Genomic DNA, 17,984 nt, shown 5'->3' with positions numbered 1-17,984 from the left:
TAAAAGGGAAACTATAAAAGCATCCTCCCAAATGGCGGCCAAATGGCAAGGGCAGGAAAGGGCCTGGATTCTCCCCGCTTCGAGAATTCTAACAAAGTATAGTTGAAAGCTGCTGGTGTCCAACAGCTGTTATGGTCAGTCAGCATGCAATCCTCTGAGTGTCTTGGCCTGTAGATACATCCTCTCCCATCCCAGCTTTCTGGTGAAAGAGGATAAAATGATCTTTAAAAGCATGGAGAACAAAAAGAAGCCAGTTTTTAAAAATGTCCCCAATGAAACATAATCACTTAGAAAAAAAAAAAAAAACAATGAATAACCATATGAAAAAATAATATGAAAAAGTAAAAAGAAACAGATGTATTGTGGTGAAAAAGTTTTCTGTTGGTTTTGGCTGAAGTCCCAAGTGAATTTTTCTAGGCTGACTTTCCATTTCTAGTCACTCAAAACATTTCACGCCATAAAATTGTTTGGAAAGGTTCTGGTTAATGAGAAGGATAAAGAAGCCCAAATTAAAAGTCAAAATTGTATCAAAGACTGAACTAAGAGGAGCTCATTTGATAATTCAAAGGAACAAAAAAGAAAAAAAGGTTATTTTTAGCAAAGTATGCAATTGTTCTGAAATTTGAGAAATTGGTAAGGGAACAAAGAGCCAAGAAAGGAATATTGTTACTTTTCTGCACACTCTCCAAGAAAACTTTCTATAACCTTCCATTTCCATCTGTAGCTAGTACTTGCAGCAGAAGTTGGGGCGGGGGTGGGATGGGGTGGGTGGGGGTGGGGCGCTTGGGTGGCTCAGTCAGTTGAGCCTCCGACTCTTGGTTTGGCTCAGGTGGTAATCTCCGGGTCCTTCAATGGAGCCCCCAGTCTGGCTTGTGCTCAGTGCAGAGTCTGCTTGTCCATCTCCCTCTGCTCCTCCCCACGCTAGCATGCTCAATCTGTCTCTCACTCTAAGATAAATAAATAAATAAATAAATAAATAAATAAATAAATAAGTAAGTAAGTAAGTAAGTAAGTAAGTAAGTAAGTAAATTACGGGGATTGTTGGATGCCGGAAGTTCTCCCGCTCTGCCTGTGTAGCTAGTACTTGGGTCACAGAGAAGCAGGACCAGCCCCCCACCAGTAACGTGGTAAATTGCCTATGGATGGAGGTAAAAGTGAACACAGCCTGACTGCAGTGAACAAAGAAATTGACCAGAGGCAAAAGAAGTGGAATTATAAGATGGAGTCAAGTTAATGAACAAGATGGTGAATAGCTAAAGCAAAGAGAATACCAATGTGGTAGTATAGCTCTTAAGCCCAGAGCCTGGAGACAGACTTCTGGTAATCAAATCCCCACTCCTGCAGTTCCTAGTTGCATGTCCTCAGGCAGGTTACTCTGCTTCTTTGAGTTTCTGTTTCCTCATTTATGTAATGGGACCAATGATACCTACCTCATAAAGTCATCCCAAGAATTAAATAAGACCATCTATGTAAAGTGCTTAGAAGAAATAGTGCCTGCATATATATTAAGTGCTCAAAAGTTGCAACTCTTGGGGCGCCTGGGTGGCTCAGTCAGTTAAGCATCTGACTCTTGATTTCGACTGAGGTCATGATCTCAGGGTCGTGAGATAGAGCCCCGGGGTTGGGCTCTGCTGGGTGTGGAGCCTGCTTAAGATTCTCTCTCTCCCTCTCCCTCTGCCCTTCCCCACCGTCTAAAAAAAAAAGTTGAAACTCTTCATTACTATTTATTATTCAACACATGTGTTGATGCTTACTATATGCTTACTGTATCATTAGACATTTTAGCAGATGCTTGGAATATAAGCAGGAATAGTCCCAGTCCTCAGTAAAGTTATCTCTATTAAATGTGATACAGAATCAACCTGGTTCAATCTTCCCTGCATTTTGTCATTTCCATGTAGAATTCTTTTTGTTCTCACTGAATTCTTCTTATATATCTGGTTAAAAGCTACCGCATTCTACTTTCACAGTCCCCTTGGATGATAATGTCTGTCCCAAAAACCAGATTCTGAATTCCTTGAAAGAGGTCCTCTACCTCTTAGCATCCAGCACAGGAACTAACACAAGTTAGGTGACTGCATACACATAAATGAATAAATTGACTTTCTTTAAATGTTTCTGGACACTAAATTTTCTAGATTCTGTTCGCTCCTATTACTCTTGTCCTGACCTGTCCTTGGAGTCTCTCTCACTTTTCTATGTGCCCAACATTCGCTGCCCTTGAGAATCTTCCAACAGTCCTGGGAGGAGGTGTAATCACTCCAGGTTTAAAGAGAAAATTGTCTCAGCAAGGTGAAATCACCCCCGGGGGCAGGACTGAGGCTCTAACCCTGGTTCGCCTGGCATCAAAGCCCTCATTCCTCCACTCCAGCGCATTGTACTTCCCCTCCAAACAAATATGGAAGATGGGGAAAAGGAAAATATCTTTAGGACAGACCATATGAAACTAAATACCATAGGCTGTTTCTCCATAGGAAATCAATTTAAAAAATAATGCCAGTCCTTACACATACGAGCCTGTGAATCCCTTATTATATTTTGAAGATTCTTCGCCCTTCACAGTCATGTTTTGAAGGGTTTCCCTTCCTGTCAGTCATGGGGATAGTTATTTAGGAACTCACTGTGAAAAAAGGACCTATGCTGTAAAATTAAATGGGCATCGATTTTTAAAAATTACAATCAATGTAAAATGAAAAATACAATATAGATCAAACCCTGTATATTGAAACTTCTCCACATTAAACTCTATTAGATCATTAAAATATGTACATGTAGGAGGAAATGTATTTTAAAATGTTTACATTAATTTTTTAAAAGTCTGCAGGAAAGGGGCACCGGGCTGGCTCAGTTGTTAGAGCATGTGACTCTTAATCTCGGGGTTGTGAGTTTGAGTCCTGCATTGGGTGTAGAGATTACTTAAAACAAGTTTTTTTTTTTTTTTGAAGTCTATGGTGGAATTTCTTTTGAACAAGCAGCGTACATTAATGGCAAGATGCAAAGGCAATGTCAAGGCGGAGAGGTCCATAAGGAAAGTCCTATGGGCTGACATTTGGAGAAACGGGGCTCTGGCATTCCCTGCGGGGGTTGCTCTTTGTTTCTGACTCAGACACATGCACGTTTCATGCATTTAAGTCAGATCTACCTCTACCCTTTATCAAAACAAGAATATCTTCCTCCACTAAAGAGCCCTGGAGAAACTTATAAATTCTATTTGGCCTGGGCTGCTTGGCTGGTAGAGAGAGTCCCCCTTCCAGTTGGGACTCACCACTAAGCTGTCTTCTGGTGATATTTCAAAACTTAGGGAGCTCACTTTACTCCAGGACATGGGATATCAAGTGAGGCCAACCTTTAGAAAAGCAGTTTAGCCATCCTGCATGTGTCAATAACTTGAAAACCGTTCATGTGCTTTGATCCAGCCATCTTCCTTCTGGGAGTCTATGCTGAAGCGAATTATGTGAAATTGCCATTCGGATATCTCTAGGCACCTCGAACCTCCTATTCAAAACTCTTGATTCTGACCTCAACCAGCTCCTCTGACAACTTTTCTCATCTCAGAAAATGACAACTCCATTCTGCCAGTTGCTTTGGCTCCAAACTGTAGAGTCCTTCTGAAATCCTCTCTTTTTTTCATACTGTATTTTGTTTTTATTTTTTTAAGATTTATTTATTTGAGAGAAGGGGGGCAGGTGCAGAGGGAGAGAGAGAGAGAGAGAATCCCAAGCAGACTCCCCGCTGAACATGGAGCCCAATGTGGGGCTCCATCCCATGATCCCAAGATCATGACCTGAGCAGAAATCAAGAATCAGGCACTTAACCGACTCAGCCACCTAGACGCCCCATCATCCTACATTTTAAATGCACTAGAGAATACTGTTTATTCCATCTTCAAAATATATTAAGGATCTAATCGCTTTTCCCCTTGTTCACTGCCACCTTTCTAGCACAGGTCACAATCCGCTGCTTCCTGAATTATTATTATTAACGCCTGCTTGTTCTCTTTGCTCCCATTCTTGTGCCAATACAGCCAGAATAAACCTCTTAAAATATGTCAGACTATGTCATTTCCCTGCTCAAAACTCTCCAAAGACTTTTCCTCCTACTCAGAATAAAATCCAAGGTGTTCTTACCTTGGACTCCAAGACTGTATGATGGGCCACCCAGCTCTCTGGCCTTTTTCTCTTTCTCTCACTCCTCTCCAACCTTAGCGGTCTCCTTGCTCTTCTTCGAGCACAGCAAATACAGTCTCACCTCAGGGCTGTTGTATTCATGCTTCCCTCTTCCAGGTACAACCAGTCCCCCAAATATACACACAGATCCCATACTTTGAGGATTCTGTTCAAAGGTCATGGAATCAGAGCCACTGACCTTGATGTAAAATAGCACCTTATATGAAATAGGTCACCCTTTCTCACTCTGCCATTTTCTTCACTAGCACTTGTTATTACTTGATATAATCTAAAACATAAAAGAATGTGTTTCTTCCAGCCCCGAATGTAAACTCCACAAGAGCAAAAACCTTACCTGTCCTATTCCCTAGCATACATCCAGCTCCGTGGGTCAAATAATGCTCCTGGAAAGGAAGAGAATCATTAGCACAAAACTGGAAACAGATTTATTAACCACTCCCCCCTCCAAAGTAGACTTTTGACTTTTTATTTTATCATGAATTGGGTTCCAGCTTCTCTGCAATAGTGGCTAGTGGAAACCAAGATCTTATAGACAGATTATCATCACTTTTTTTTTTTTTGAACCACCTAAGAGCAAGTTGCAGACAGAATGCCTCATCACTATTTGATACTTCAGAGCATATCCTCCCACAAGAACCTTCTTCTCATAGCTACAATATACACATTCAAATCAGGTAACCAGCACTGGGAAGACATTACCATCCAATCCACAGATTGCATTCAATTTTGGCCAACTGTTACATTTTTCCTTTCTGGTCCAGGAGCCAAACTAGGATCATTTGTTGCATTGAGTTGTCACGGCTCTTGAGTCTCCTTCAATTTGGATTGATTAGTTCTTCTGTCTTTCTGTCTCTCACGAGCTTAAGAGTTTTAAAGAATACAAACCTTTCATTTTATAGGCTGCCTCTCACCTTGGGTCTACCCAATGTTTCCCCATGTCCAGATTCAGGCCAGGTGTTCTTGGCAAGAGATGTCACAGGGATGATGCTGTGTTCTTGTCAGCACATCACATGAGGCACGTGATGTGACTCACTCTACTATCGGCGATGCTCCTCTTGTTCCCCTGGTCAATTTGGTGTCTTCCAGGGTTCTCGTCAATACATCCACTATTTCCCCCCTTGTAATCAATAAGCATTTTCAGGAGGTACTTCAAGACCAGGCTAACTGTACATCCTGCTATACATCAAACATCCACCCACCAGCCTTAGCATCCACTGACTCCTGACTGATTAATCAACACTGCTGAATAGTGACTTTCTATTTTCATCAATCTTATTAGTTCAAATTCTGCCATCAGGAAGAGCTGTCCCTTCTCTATTTATTCTATCACTATTTACTATTTATTTATTCATTTATATTAGCACAGACTCATGGATTCCGGTTTTATCCAACAGGTTGTAATCAGTTACTATCATTATTTATTTTTACACTCGAATTGTTCCAATTTGGTCAGTGGGAGCTCCATCCAGCTGGCTCATGTGTCCTTTTGGCATGCTGGCCATAATGCTTTGAGCACTGCGCTATAAGAGATTCCAAGCTTACTGGGGATTTTCCCTGGTTTCTTTTACTGGAGGATGGGACATAGAAACCAAGAACTTTTGGCCATTTGATGTATCCATTGTTTCCAGCCTCTGAATAAAAAGAGTATGGTATATATGTGTGTGTGATTTCACACCCATTTTTAAACTAATCCAACACTTCTGGAGTTCTTCAGAGCTTTCTTTCTTTCCATATTTGTAAATTTTTTCCAACACTAAGAAACCTAGCTCCCATTATATTCAATATTTTACTTATTTGCCCAATGTCCCTGTAATTAATCAACTCCCAGCCAGGATGCTGCCTCCTTGACCCTGTCATTTCTTTAATCTCTAACTTTTCTAAGAGAAAGAAAGGATAAGCAGTAGTCATGCATTCTTTTATTTGTAAAAAAGATTTTATTTACTTATTTGAGAGAGATAGAGAGCACAAGCGGGGGTAGGGGCACAGGGAGAGGGACAAGCAGACTCCCTGCTGAGAGGGACCCCCCCCCCCGACATGGGGCTCGACCCCAGGACCCCAGGATCATGACCTGAGCTGAAAGTAGATGCTTAACCAACTGAACCACCCAGGCACCCCGGTAATCATACATTCTTAATGACACAGATTCCCCAAGTGTTGTGGCTGGAGAAAAACTGCTAAGAGATAGAGAGGTTTGGGGAACCACCCTGGTTTGCTAAGGCATCTGCACAGAACCTAGCTAGGAGTTGTCAGCCAATGAACTCTTCCCTCGGATCTCTGGTGATTCAGGGACCAACAGCCAGACAGTCTCCATGTCTGCCTCCTTGGCATTAGGTACTATAAAAAGCACTGTCCCAATTGCCTAGAAGCCTATTTTCTAAAATGAGTAAGTTAGGAAAACACACAAAACCAGCACATCAAATACCATAGAGACGAATTCTTCTAAGTAGTTCTTCTTGTGCCTGCTTCTAATTTGGGTATAGCTGGGGCTCCTTGCTCTCCCCCAAACAGCCACCAGCTGCTTGCACTGCTGCTGGAAAAAGAGAGGTTGTGCTGGGGGACTGTCATTAACAGAAAGCTGCAAACATATTAAGGTCTTAGGGAAAAGGCGGGCTTTTGTTCATCATTGAGTCCTGGGTTCTCTGAAAGAATGCCAGGTGGGAAGTTCAACGTGAGTGATTGAGAACCATCACTCGCATTATCTTAGAGATTTTATACGGCAGGTATCTCAAGCCAAGGAAACTGTGGGTGTAAAGTATAACAACCATCCAAACATTTAAATGGCAAGGGACTGTGCTGTGACAGTTTGAAGAACACTACTTGAAGGGGCTGTACTCTCTGCTGACTAGTTGTGATTTCTCTCTCTACCCGAAGAACACACGATAAACAATAACACAAAGAAACCTCCCTTGCCTGTTGACACTACCAGTCATGACAACCCAAATAAACACAGTGGAGAAATAGCTCACTCGGTTTCTTTTCTTATATAGAAACACCCATTTTGTAAGAAAACAAATGTCACATGTTTGCTTCCAGATGGGAGGAAAGAAACCCATACCTATACTCCCTCTAATAGAGTGGTCCCTAGGCCAGTAGCATGGGCATCACCTGGGACCTTGTTAGGTATGTTCTGGAGCCCTAACCCAGATGTAGTGAATCAGAAATTCTGTGGCAGGGCCCATCAGTCTGAGCTTTAACATCCCCCTCCAGGTGATGCTTATACACACTTAAATTTGATCGTCACTGCCCTAGATACTCCAGGTGTGGTGTTGGAAGGCCCTCGCTACCAATTTGCCTTAGCCTTTGGCCCTAGGGTGGGTAATTAGGGAGCTCGCTGCAGTTCTCCTGCACAGGATAAGGTTGTTTACGAGAGGCACGCTCGTTTCGCTATATTTAAGGCGCAGGAAGTTGTTCCTGCACGCATAGGCTTAGGGGTCGCTTCCCCTTTTGCCCCCCACCTGGACCAAGTCCGAGACGGGGTTGAATTTGAGACCCGCCAGGGGTCGCTGCCGCCCATCAAGAAAGACCGAGGGAGCGTGGCAAGCGGAGCCCAGAATCTTTGACATCACACTAAGCTCCTCCTTGCACGCACACATTATACACACACACAAACATATACGGACATACACAGACTTCGTACTCCCCTCCGGCCGCTCTCTCCCTCTGCCCCCGAGCCGTCCCTTCTCCGGCAAGTGTGTCCCTGGTGCGGCCACCCGGCGAAGAGAGGAGCGCAGCGTCCCCAGCGCTAGGGAGCCGGCGCGCCGCAGAAGCTGCCGCCGCGCTAGCAGCCGGATCCACTCGCCGGAGCGCTCGGCGGCGGCGGCGGCGGCGGCGGCCGGGACGCTCGCGGCAGCACCTCGGGCTTCGAGCAGCCGCGCCCGCCCCCGCCGGGGCCGGAGCGCGCGGAGCCGCCACCCCGCAGCTCCTGGGGCCCCTGCCACCCCTATGAGAGAAGCAGAAGCCGCGCCAAGGAGCCGGACACTCGGCCGCTGGACTCCTCCGCAAGCCCAAGCGCCTCCTCCGCCCGCGCCCCTCCAGCGCCGCTGAAGCGAAATGCAACCGCCACGCTCCAGCTGAAAGGGGAAGGGGCCGGCGCCATCCCCTCGCTCGGAATCCGGCCCCCGCGGCGGCTGCGCGTCCCGGCCGCGGGCCCGCGGGTCCCCGGAGTGAACGGGAGGAGGAGGAGGAGGAGAAGCCGCCGGCCCAGGGTTGGCCGGGGCTGGGGAGGAGGGACGGGACGGGGCGGGGGGAGGGCGCGGGGGGCGGGAAGGGGGCCCCGGCGGATAAAGATGGCAAGGTCTCTCATCCAAGCGTGCCGCAGTCTGGCTCTCTCAACATGGCTGCTTTCCTTTTGTTTCGTGCATCTGCTCTGCTTGGACTTCACCGTGGCTGAGAAGGAGGAATGGTACACCGCCTTCGTGAACATCACCTACGCGGAGCCCGCGCCGGACCCCGGGCCCGGAGTGGCGGGCGGCGGCGGCACCGAGCTGCACACCGAGAAGACTGAGTGCGGGCGCTACGGGGAGCACTCGCCCAAGCAGGACGCCCGCGGGGAGGTGGTCATGGCTAGCTCGGCCCACGACCGCCTAGCCTGCGACCCCAACACCAAGTTCGCCGCCCCGGCGCACGGCAAGAACTGGATAGCCCTCATCCCCAAAGGCAACTGCACGTACAGGGATAAGATCCGGAACGCGTTCCTACAGAACGCCTCCGCGGTGGTCATCTTCAACGTGGGCTCCAACACCAACGAGACCATCACCATGTCCCATGCAGGTAAGCGCCCCCGGCGGGTGCGCAGCGGGCGCGGGGGAGGGGGAAGCCCCAGGGGATGTAGGTGCCGAGAAGGATCCAGCGCCTGCCGATTAGCTCCTTTCTGGGAAGTCTGCGGAGAAGACGCGTCTCTGTTCCCTGTGCCTATTAAGTTTTGCTTCGCGTTACTTCGGGGGGTTTACAGAGCAGGACTAATCGGATCGGGGAAAGGGGGGGTACCAGAGAGTGTGTTCCGATTAGCATAGCGCTCCTGCGACGTGGGTTCGCCGAGGTGGGCTAACTTTCCCGAGGAGGATCTGGAAGGTGAAGTTTGGGAGCAGGGCTCGCATATTGCATATTTATTGACCGGCCCCGCACCTGTTTGGAACCGGTAGATCTGATAGCTCTGCACTAGTGTGTGCATCAGGTACACTCCTGATGCAGGCGTTTGTGTGTCAGGAGGCGGGTAGGGTTACTGGTGCTGGCAGCTCACCACCGCTAACTTGCTCCTTCAAGTCAGGTTTCAGCCCTTCGTGGGAGATTAAGAGCCCCCCCCCCCCCGCTGGGTGACGCACATCGTAAATAATAATAAAAGTCCTGTGTTGTGTCATTCGGAGAAGCTGACGTGCAGGCACGATGGTAAATAATCCTCCACCAGCCAAGAAGAGCATGGTGGCCATAAAGTTATGCCTAGTTTTCCAGTATTGCATTATCCTTTGCCTAATTGGGAGATTATGCTGAAGGCTTTCTTTTTGGCGAGAATGAGGCGACTTCAGGGTAGAAAGAATAAGCTTTTCTTAATGATTGAGGGATGCCAGGGCTAGAAATACATTATTGCCCTGAAACTCGTATTTATTTATCCATAGGCCTGACATACCACTGCTTCCGCGGTAGGAATAAAACAAAAAAACCTCTCCAAGCTTCTCCGCCATAACCAGCTACTTTTAGCAGACTGGCCTTCTTGAGTTGGGCCCTCCTTCCCCAGAGGGGTTCCTGGATTGAGGCCGTAGCATCCATAAGGGGGCGGGGGGATAGAAATGACAGATGCATTTTCTGACTGGAGTTGCCTGATCAAAAATGTCATTTTCTTAATAAACAGTGATGCTACTGAAATGAAACACCAAGCTTTGGCTGTATTGTTGGGGGGGTGCATTCTTGGGAACAAGTTTTCCTTCTGAGAGCTGTTATCACCTGTTAATGAGGTATAGCATTGGTCTGCCTCTGGTAATCAACACCAGCTGCCTTCAACAAGGAACCTGTCAAGCTTAACACAAACAGGTGAAATGGGGAAAGTTCAGTGCTTTTTAACACATAGGCCAGAAAAATGCAGCCCCTTAATGAAGAGGAGAGGCAGTTCACTTAGAAACGCTATGATACAGCATTTAGGAGCACTTGATATATTTTCTTGGAGCTCAGCAGTTTTGTGGGGGAAAAGATTGTACCCCAACATTGAGTCCTAGGAGCACTACTTAAACTTTATGATATTCAAGGATTTGGAGGACTATGGAGGAGCACTTTAGGTCATGTAAAGTATCTTTAAACATTTAATATCTAAACTCTGACTTGAGGGGTTGTGAAGGTTTTTTTGGTTCTGTAAATTCCAAGAGGATTGTTAGCTAATTAGCAGGATTCCTTAAATGTTTCTCTGTGCGTATGCGTGAAATGTTAAACTTGGCTTCTTTGAACAGAAAGAGGCATCATTTGTTCCTGTCTGAAAAGGTTCTCCACAACTGCCAACACATTGGATCAATTAATGACTTGCCTGTTCTTAAAGAAAGCAGTAGGCTGATTTTTTCCATACAAATGATGCTTAACACAGAGTGGGAGTAAACAGTTTGGTAATAGTTTGAAAGTTAAAGGCTAAAAAATGTAAACAAAGTTCTCTATTATTCTGTTTCCGAAAATGTGTTAACGCAGTGTCAGCTAATGGCCATGAAACTTCCATATTGTCATTTGACATATTGCCACCTTAGGACTCTGTATTCACTTTAGTCAGAGATTGCATTGATTTCTGCTACAGACTCATTATTAAGGAGATACATGACTGGGTGGCTTGGCAGACCCTTCACTTTTAAATATTTTTCCCAAATTTCAAACACTGAGATCCCAGCACTGATCTCGCTGTTCATGTCTTACCCTTAGCTCCAGAACTTGAAGGCTCTACTACTTCTAGTTAATTTAAGTCCGATTTCTAAATTCATCTTAGGAAATGGTGTATATTTTAGGCTCAAATCCATATTCTTATTTTGTGAACCTGGGGTGCAACATGCTAGAGGATCCTTACATTTGTAAACTTTTAGAGTCTCCAAAAAGCTAACTAATGTCAGCCTTTGCCTGTTTTCTTGTTTTTAAATCTCACCTCTCCTCTAAATCCTTTATTTTTGGAACTGATAGCTTTCAGATGAGCAGGTCAGAATTTAGTTATGCATCCCATCGTATAATATCTATGCATTTGGGGTGATATGACCCCAACACACCCACTACCTTGAAATTAAATCGGTTCCCCTTCCCCTTTCCATATAGACTTTCTGATTTTTTTTTTTTCCTTGCTGAAATGATTTTGGGTTTCTACAACTTCTGCAATTATGGTCTCTCATTTACAAAGACACGGATTCTCCTGGAATACACTAGTAGTTTTACTTGGTAACCAGTTTTTAAGTCTTTTAAAAAATGACTGCTTTATGGAGAGAGAATTCACATTTACAAGTCACACACTTAAAGTATGCAATTTAACGGCTGTTACTATACTGAGAATTGTACAACCCTCACCACTAATTCCAAAAAGAAACCCTCTGTGCCTTAGCAGTTACTCCTCATTCCTCCGCAACCCCCTAGCCCTAGGCAATGACTAATCTACTTTCTGCATATTTGCCTATTCTGGACACTTCATTTACAGATGGTTCCCTGAGTTAGAGTTACGATAGTTTGACTTTATGATGGTGTAAAAGTGATACAACTAAGTAGAAACTGTACTTTGAATTTTGATTTTTGATCTTTTCCTGGGCTAGCAATATGCAGCTTGATCCTCTATAATGCCCGGCAGCGGCAGCCCCCTGAAGCTCCCAGCCACTCAGTCAGGAGGATAAACAACTGATACACTTAACAACCTTTCCGTACCCATATAACCATTCTGTTTTACTTTCAGTGCAGCATTCAATAAATTACATGAGATCTTTGGGGCGCCTGGGTGGCTCAGTCGTTAAGCGTCTCTTCGGCTCAGGTCATGATCCCAGGGTCCTGGGATTGAGCCCCGCATCGGGCTCCCTGTTCGGCGGGAAGCCTGCTTCTCCCTCTTTTTCCCTGCTTATGTTCCCTCTCTCGCTCTGTCTCTGTCAAATAAATAAAAATCTTAAAAAAAAATTGCATGAGATCTTCAACACATTATAAAATAGGCTTTGTGTTAGATGATTTTGCCCAACTGTGGACCAATTGTTCTGAACATGTTTAAGGGAGGCTAGTCTGAGCTATGATCATAGGTTAGGTGTACTAAGTGCATTTTCAACTTATAATGGGTTTATTGGGAGGTAATGCCATTGTAAGCTGAGGAAGATCTATAAATGGAACCATGTAATATGCGGTTTTATGTGACCTTGCTTCTTTCATTATCAATGCTATAGCATGTATGCATTCCTTTTTGTTGCACATATTTTGTACGGATATACCACATTTCATTTATTCATCAATTAATGGGCATCTAGGTAACTTCCGCTTTTTATGAATAATACTGCTACGAATGTTTGTGTCCAAGTTTGTGTGTGGACATGTCTCTTGGGTATATACGTAGAAGTGGAATGTCTGGGTCCTTCACAACCTTTTGAGGAACTGCCTGATTGTTTTCCAAAGCAACTGCATCATTTCACACTCCCACCAGCACTATATGGGGGTTCCATTTTCTCTATATCCTCATTAACACTTGTTACATTTTTTACTTTGGCCAAACTGTTGAAGAGTGGTATCTTCATTGTGGTTTTAAGCTGCATTTCCTTGGGGACTAATAGTTTTAACATACTCTTGATTTTCTTTTTTTCCGCTTTTCATTTTGCTCCTTTTCTCCTTGCTAGCCATCACTTGTCTTTTCCTGGACTTTGAGCTCATACACTTTTTGTCTGACCAGAAGAGAGATTAATAGAGAAAAATCTACCTCTTCCCACAGACCACAGATTTTACATGTCCCCTATAAAAGGATGTGGAGAAGTGCCTTCTTTGTGCTTTAGAGAGCCTCTAAGTTTTCCTTGAGTAAAAGCTATATGGGAATGTTGCTTCTGCCAGTGAGAGTCCCAGAAGTGAACTGTCAGGGGCAAGGTAAAGGCCCCGACACCCCGCTTATCTCCTTGGAGCTGGTCAGATGCCTGTGAACCTTCTTAGGCTACAGTCTGAGGAAAGTCCTACCAGAAATCTGTAGTGGCAATTTTGGGAAGTGGTTAATCAGTGTAACCTCTAGAGCCAACCACTTGGGTTTGTGTCCTCGCTCTCCTGCTTTCTTACTGTGTATCTTTTTTTTTTTTTTTTAAAGATTTTATTTATTTGAGAGAGAGTGCGCACATGCACAAGCAGGGGGAGGGGGCAGAGGGAGAGGGAGAAACAGGCTCCCCACCGAGCAGGGAGCCGGCTGCGGGGCTTGATTCCGAGACCCTGGGACCATGACCTGAGCCCAAAGCAGACGCTTAAACCACTGAGCCACCCTGGTGCCCCTCTCACTGTACTTTCAGCAAGTGACTGCACACCTCAGGGGCTTCAGTTTCCCTGTTTGTGAGATGAGATAACAGTACCTACCTTGGTTCGTATGGTAATTAAATGAGTACCTGTACAGTGCTTAGCTCTGTAGCCAGCACCTAGCAGTCAATAAATGTAACCCTTGTAAGCATTGTACACGGTGATACACAGAGCCTTAAACTGGATCATCAGACCCTTAGGGTGCACTGAGGCCCTGGGAAAGGTCGCTTTATTTACCCTGTCCTGCTTTGGAGACCAGAGCGGTAGTGCTAATTTCTGTTCGTGGCTTCTGTGATTTGAGACAGGGTATTGCAGCTCCCTCTGATGGTTGGTGAACATTTGAGGATTCTCCTGTTGCGTATGTGCTTTTTCTCTTGGCTTAAATTGAAATCTCCTAGCAGGGACCTGCATGATATACATGGTAGATCTATGAGTGTGTGGAGACAGTTTGTGAGTGGGTTGTGACATTTAAGGAAGGATACATTTCTTTTTTTTTTTTTAAGAATGTATTTGCTCTCTTCGTCTATTGCTAGTGTATAGTGAAAGGGAAATGAGAAGACTAAATGTCTAGCTGAATGGAAGAACTTTTGAGGGACTTGGTCCCTAATAGTCCTTAGAGACAACAGAAGGGAAGAGATGGTTGAATTGTTTAGAGAGTAAGCTCAGCTTGGTGAGGAGGAGCCCAGGATGCAGTATATCCTTTGTATATTAGGACTTGACCAAGGTTGGAGGAGAAAACAGGAAGCTTATTGACACTTTCTTGTTTTGGTGGGTGCTAAGAGTTTAATTTATGGGTTCATGCTACATTTGTGGCCGGTATTTTAATTTCTAAAGGCTACCTTTGCCTTAACCTCTCTAAAGGGACTAGCTGCTATAATTTTTTTTCAGGACTCCTAATTTTCTAGGACATGTGTGGTTTTGCTTTAATTAGTATGTTTGCATTAACTCTCTTTTTTAGCATATTGTAGTTCTCTCTCTGGGAAGTAATAATGTTGGCCATGGAGTGCTTACTCTGTCAGGCGTGTTGTAAGCACCTTATGCGTATTAGCTCATTTAATTCTCCCAACAACACTCAGGTGGGTACTATTATCCCCGTTTCACAGACCAAGGAACTGAATGAAGCCTGGACAGGAGAGGTGCCCTGCGGGTGGCAAGTGGTGGAACCAGGCTTGCAAACCTGAGTAGTGTATCTCCTGAGCCTGTGCTTATAACTGCTCCTTCATATTCTCGCAACTTGAAAGGATGCTATAAAAACTAGACGTGGACTGTGATGACTTAATGGATAACAGGAAGTGAGCTAAAGCTGATTTCTTAGTTCAGAATACTTTAACAAGTCTATGGGCTGGATGCACTGTTGACTCACACGCTGCATTTTTGTGCTGGAAGAGATGGGACCTTATGTTTAGGGCTCTCTGCCTTCAGGCATGCCTCTGATTAACTGGCTTGGGGTCAGTCGCTTTTTCTATTCTGGATCTCCGTTTTCTCTCCCTATAAAAGGTTTTGGTTAGTTGATCACTAAGAGTTGTTTGAACTCCATAATTCCTTATACATTCAAAAATCAAGATATTTCCACTAAAATTCAGATTTCTGGCTCTTCATCACAAAAAGTGACGACAGGGACCCGTGTCCCACATGGCAGCAGCCGGCTGGAGCAGAACAGTGGCTAGCCATTGATATGGGCAGTGTGCTCTTCAGTTGGCCCTAGTCCCCATCACTTCTGGCCTGTGCCACTCCTTTATGCCCCTGCCTCAACCCCAAGGCCAGTGTATTTGGGGCCCTCGCTTTATGGAGTCAAACCAGGGTTAATGAAGAGAAGTTTTAGAAAGCAGACTTCTTTTAGTAAAGGGAAATGTTCACAGGGATAGAACTGTATGAGGGGGAGAGGCTTCCTGGGGTAGATGAAGCTTTCTCTTGTGTTCAGATTGAAATTGAACGGGGTTGTTGTGGAATTGCTGAATGTAGGAGTCGTGCACAGGGTTCCACTGGCTGATACCTTAAGGGTCTTCTGAAGCCTGAGCACCCGTGATTTTCTATCATTTGGATATTTAAGAAACACTTAAGAGCCTCAGTTTCCACTTTGCTTTTCTCTATGTGTCTTAAGAGGAAAATATCATTTACGCTTGTTCTTAACCTCCCAGGCCAAACAATCTCACCCTCCACACTTAGTGTTTATGTACTTACTTTTGTGGCACGAACTGCTTCTTCACCTGACTCTCTAATGGCAGACAGACCTCCAATAGCCAGGAATTCCAGACTCTGTTATTAAAAGCCATAATTCAGTGTCAGTATTAGATAACATTCCTGGCAGTGTAACTTAATATGGCCTGGGCATTTCAAGAAACCATATGACTTGTTTACTCAGTTCGGGTCATAGAAATACATGTCTGGGGGATTTGGAAGAATCCTACCGTCCACCTTCCAATCTTCAGTAAGCATTCCATCCTCCTCTCTCCTGATGGCTCTGTTCTTAAAGATCCCCAGGCTTCTCAAAAAGGAAGGAATTTTATGACTAAGAAATCTGGAAAGATTTAGAAAGAACCTGGGACTTTAGAACTTCTAGTTTTTCAGAAAGGAGCAATTGTGCTTCTTGATGCAACATTAATTTGTCTAGAAACCAGGCTCCATTTTTGAAAAGGAATGTAACCATTATTGTTGCATTTCTGGACATAAAACTTAGTATATAAAGAATTTAATATTTTAACAGCCCCTGAAAGTCTTCGGCTTATCCCTAGAGGAGATGCTCCATGTTGTATACACTCTAGAGGCCATCTTCCCTTACTGCTGAGTGACTGAGGTGATGCCAGAATACCCTGTATTTGATCATGTAAATTGAGAGATGGTGAATTTGAGTTAAAATGGAACTCAAATCCTATTCAGATTATCTCCACTTTTGAGGATTTTGTTGGTTATATAAAACCCCAAGAGAAAAAAAGGCCGCCTTGTGCTGCATGATTGTTCTTTATGAAGCTGCAATTACAGTGGTTTTGTCCCATGGAAACCTTGTCTATAAGTATAATGTCATCTTTTATTTTAAACTCTTAAGGATTAATCCCTTGGCAGTTTAACTTAAGGTAAGAGAAGTGTGTTTTACAGATTGAAATAAAAATATTATGTTTCTAGTCCTTTTTTCTATATGAGAGGAAAGTTAAATTTCTTTTACTTCAAAAGCATTGGTAATAAATTGATTTCTGTAAGTATCTTAAAAATTTTTGTCTTTTCCATAATATATAAGTGTAGAAACACTTCAGTAGAAATAATCATTTGTCATAAAATTAAAGCTTATGCATAGATTGTTAGCCTTTTTTGTATGAAATACAGGTTCATGCATTTAATAAAGGTTAAAGATTAGAAATAATTTTGTGTTAAATGTATGGCTCATTCATGTCCTTTCCAGGCAAAAATCTATAATTAGTACATATTTTAGGTAAGATCCAAGCAATGTTTTGTTTTTTAAGCAATTCAACCTATCTCTCCATCATAGTTTTTTTTTACATAGTTCACTAAAACACTATTGAAAAGGCAAAGATTGGACATTTTTCTAAGTGTTGACCTGCACAAATCCCTTTTTTTTTCCCTAAAATTTTTCTTTTCTGGTCCCCACTTTCCACAGAAGATATTTTTCAGGCTATTCTGTAGCTGTGAACTAACTAACCCTCCATCAGGAATGTGATTTCAAATGTCCCAAAGAATAGTGGAACAGGAAAGATGTTTTCCCCTTTATTTACCAGAAATATGTGTGAACTATGTAAAAAGCTGCTTGAAATGTTCTTTGTCCCAGATACCCACAGGACTGGCTGCCTCTGTCAGGTCCCTTTTCTAAAGTGAGTGACCTCACCACTAAGGCACTCTCCAGCTCCTCTATTTAAAATAGCAGCATCCCTCCCCCACTCACCATTCCCAGCACTCCCTACCCCTCCCCTGCTTCATTTTACTTCTCATTAACATGTTTTATTGTCTGTCTTCCCCCCGCCCCCACATAAGAGCCACAAGAAACAGGCTTTAATTTTTTGTTCATCGTAAAGTTCCCAAAGCCTAGGAGTCCCTGGTACATGGAAAGTGCTCAGGAAATATTAAGATCTGTTAAATAACCTGGAGATTAGAAAGATAGACCATGTTAATATGTTTCTAATGTCATGAAAAAATATTCTGACACTAAAATTTTTCTTAGCTTTTGACTTACATAAGTGAAGTCAGGGAGATTCTAATTAGAGTCTCCTGTTAAAATGTTTATTCCTCCTGGAGAATGTGGCAGGAAGTAAGTGCCTGGTTCATGTTCTTGGTCTGAAGGGAAAAAGACATAAGCAGAAGGGTATCAAAAACAAGTTGTAACCAAATACA

At 43.9% G+C, this 17,984-nt stretch overlaps 1 protein-coding gene across 1 annotated transcript in view; it reads left to right on the top strand.

Annotated features, from left to right (window-relative positions):
- Positions 1-8,432: 8,432 nt before the first annotated feature.
- Positions 8,433-17,984, top strand: part of RNF150 (ring finger protein 150) — a 270,616-nt gene continuing 261,064 nt past the window's right edge. Inside the window, exon 1 of the mRNA XM_078069256.1 lies at positions 8,433-8,957. Within this exon, the coding sequence (XP_077925382.1) occupies positions 8,474-8,957 (484 nt within the window). The 5' untranslated portion in view covers positions 8,433-8,473. The remainder of the gene's footprint in view (positions 8,958-17,984) is intronic.

This window comes from Halichoerus grypus, chromosome 3, assembly GCF_964656455.1.
Source record: "Halichoerus grypus chromosome 3, mHalGry1.hap1.1, whole genome shotgun sequence".
In the NCBI taxonomy this organism is placed as follows: domain Eukaryota; kingdom Metazoa; phylum Chordata; class Mammalia; order Carnivora; family Phocidae; genus Halichoerus; species Halichoerus grypus.
Note: the sequence above shows the minus strand (reverse complement) of the source record. Positions and strands in the feature narration are given on the sequence as shown.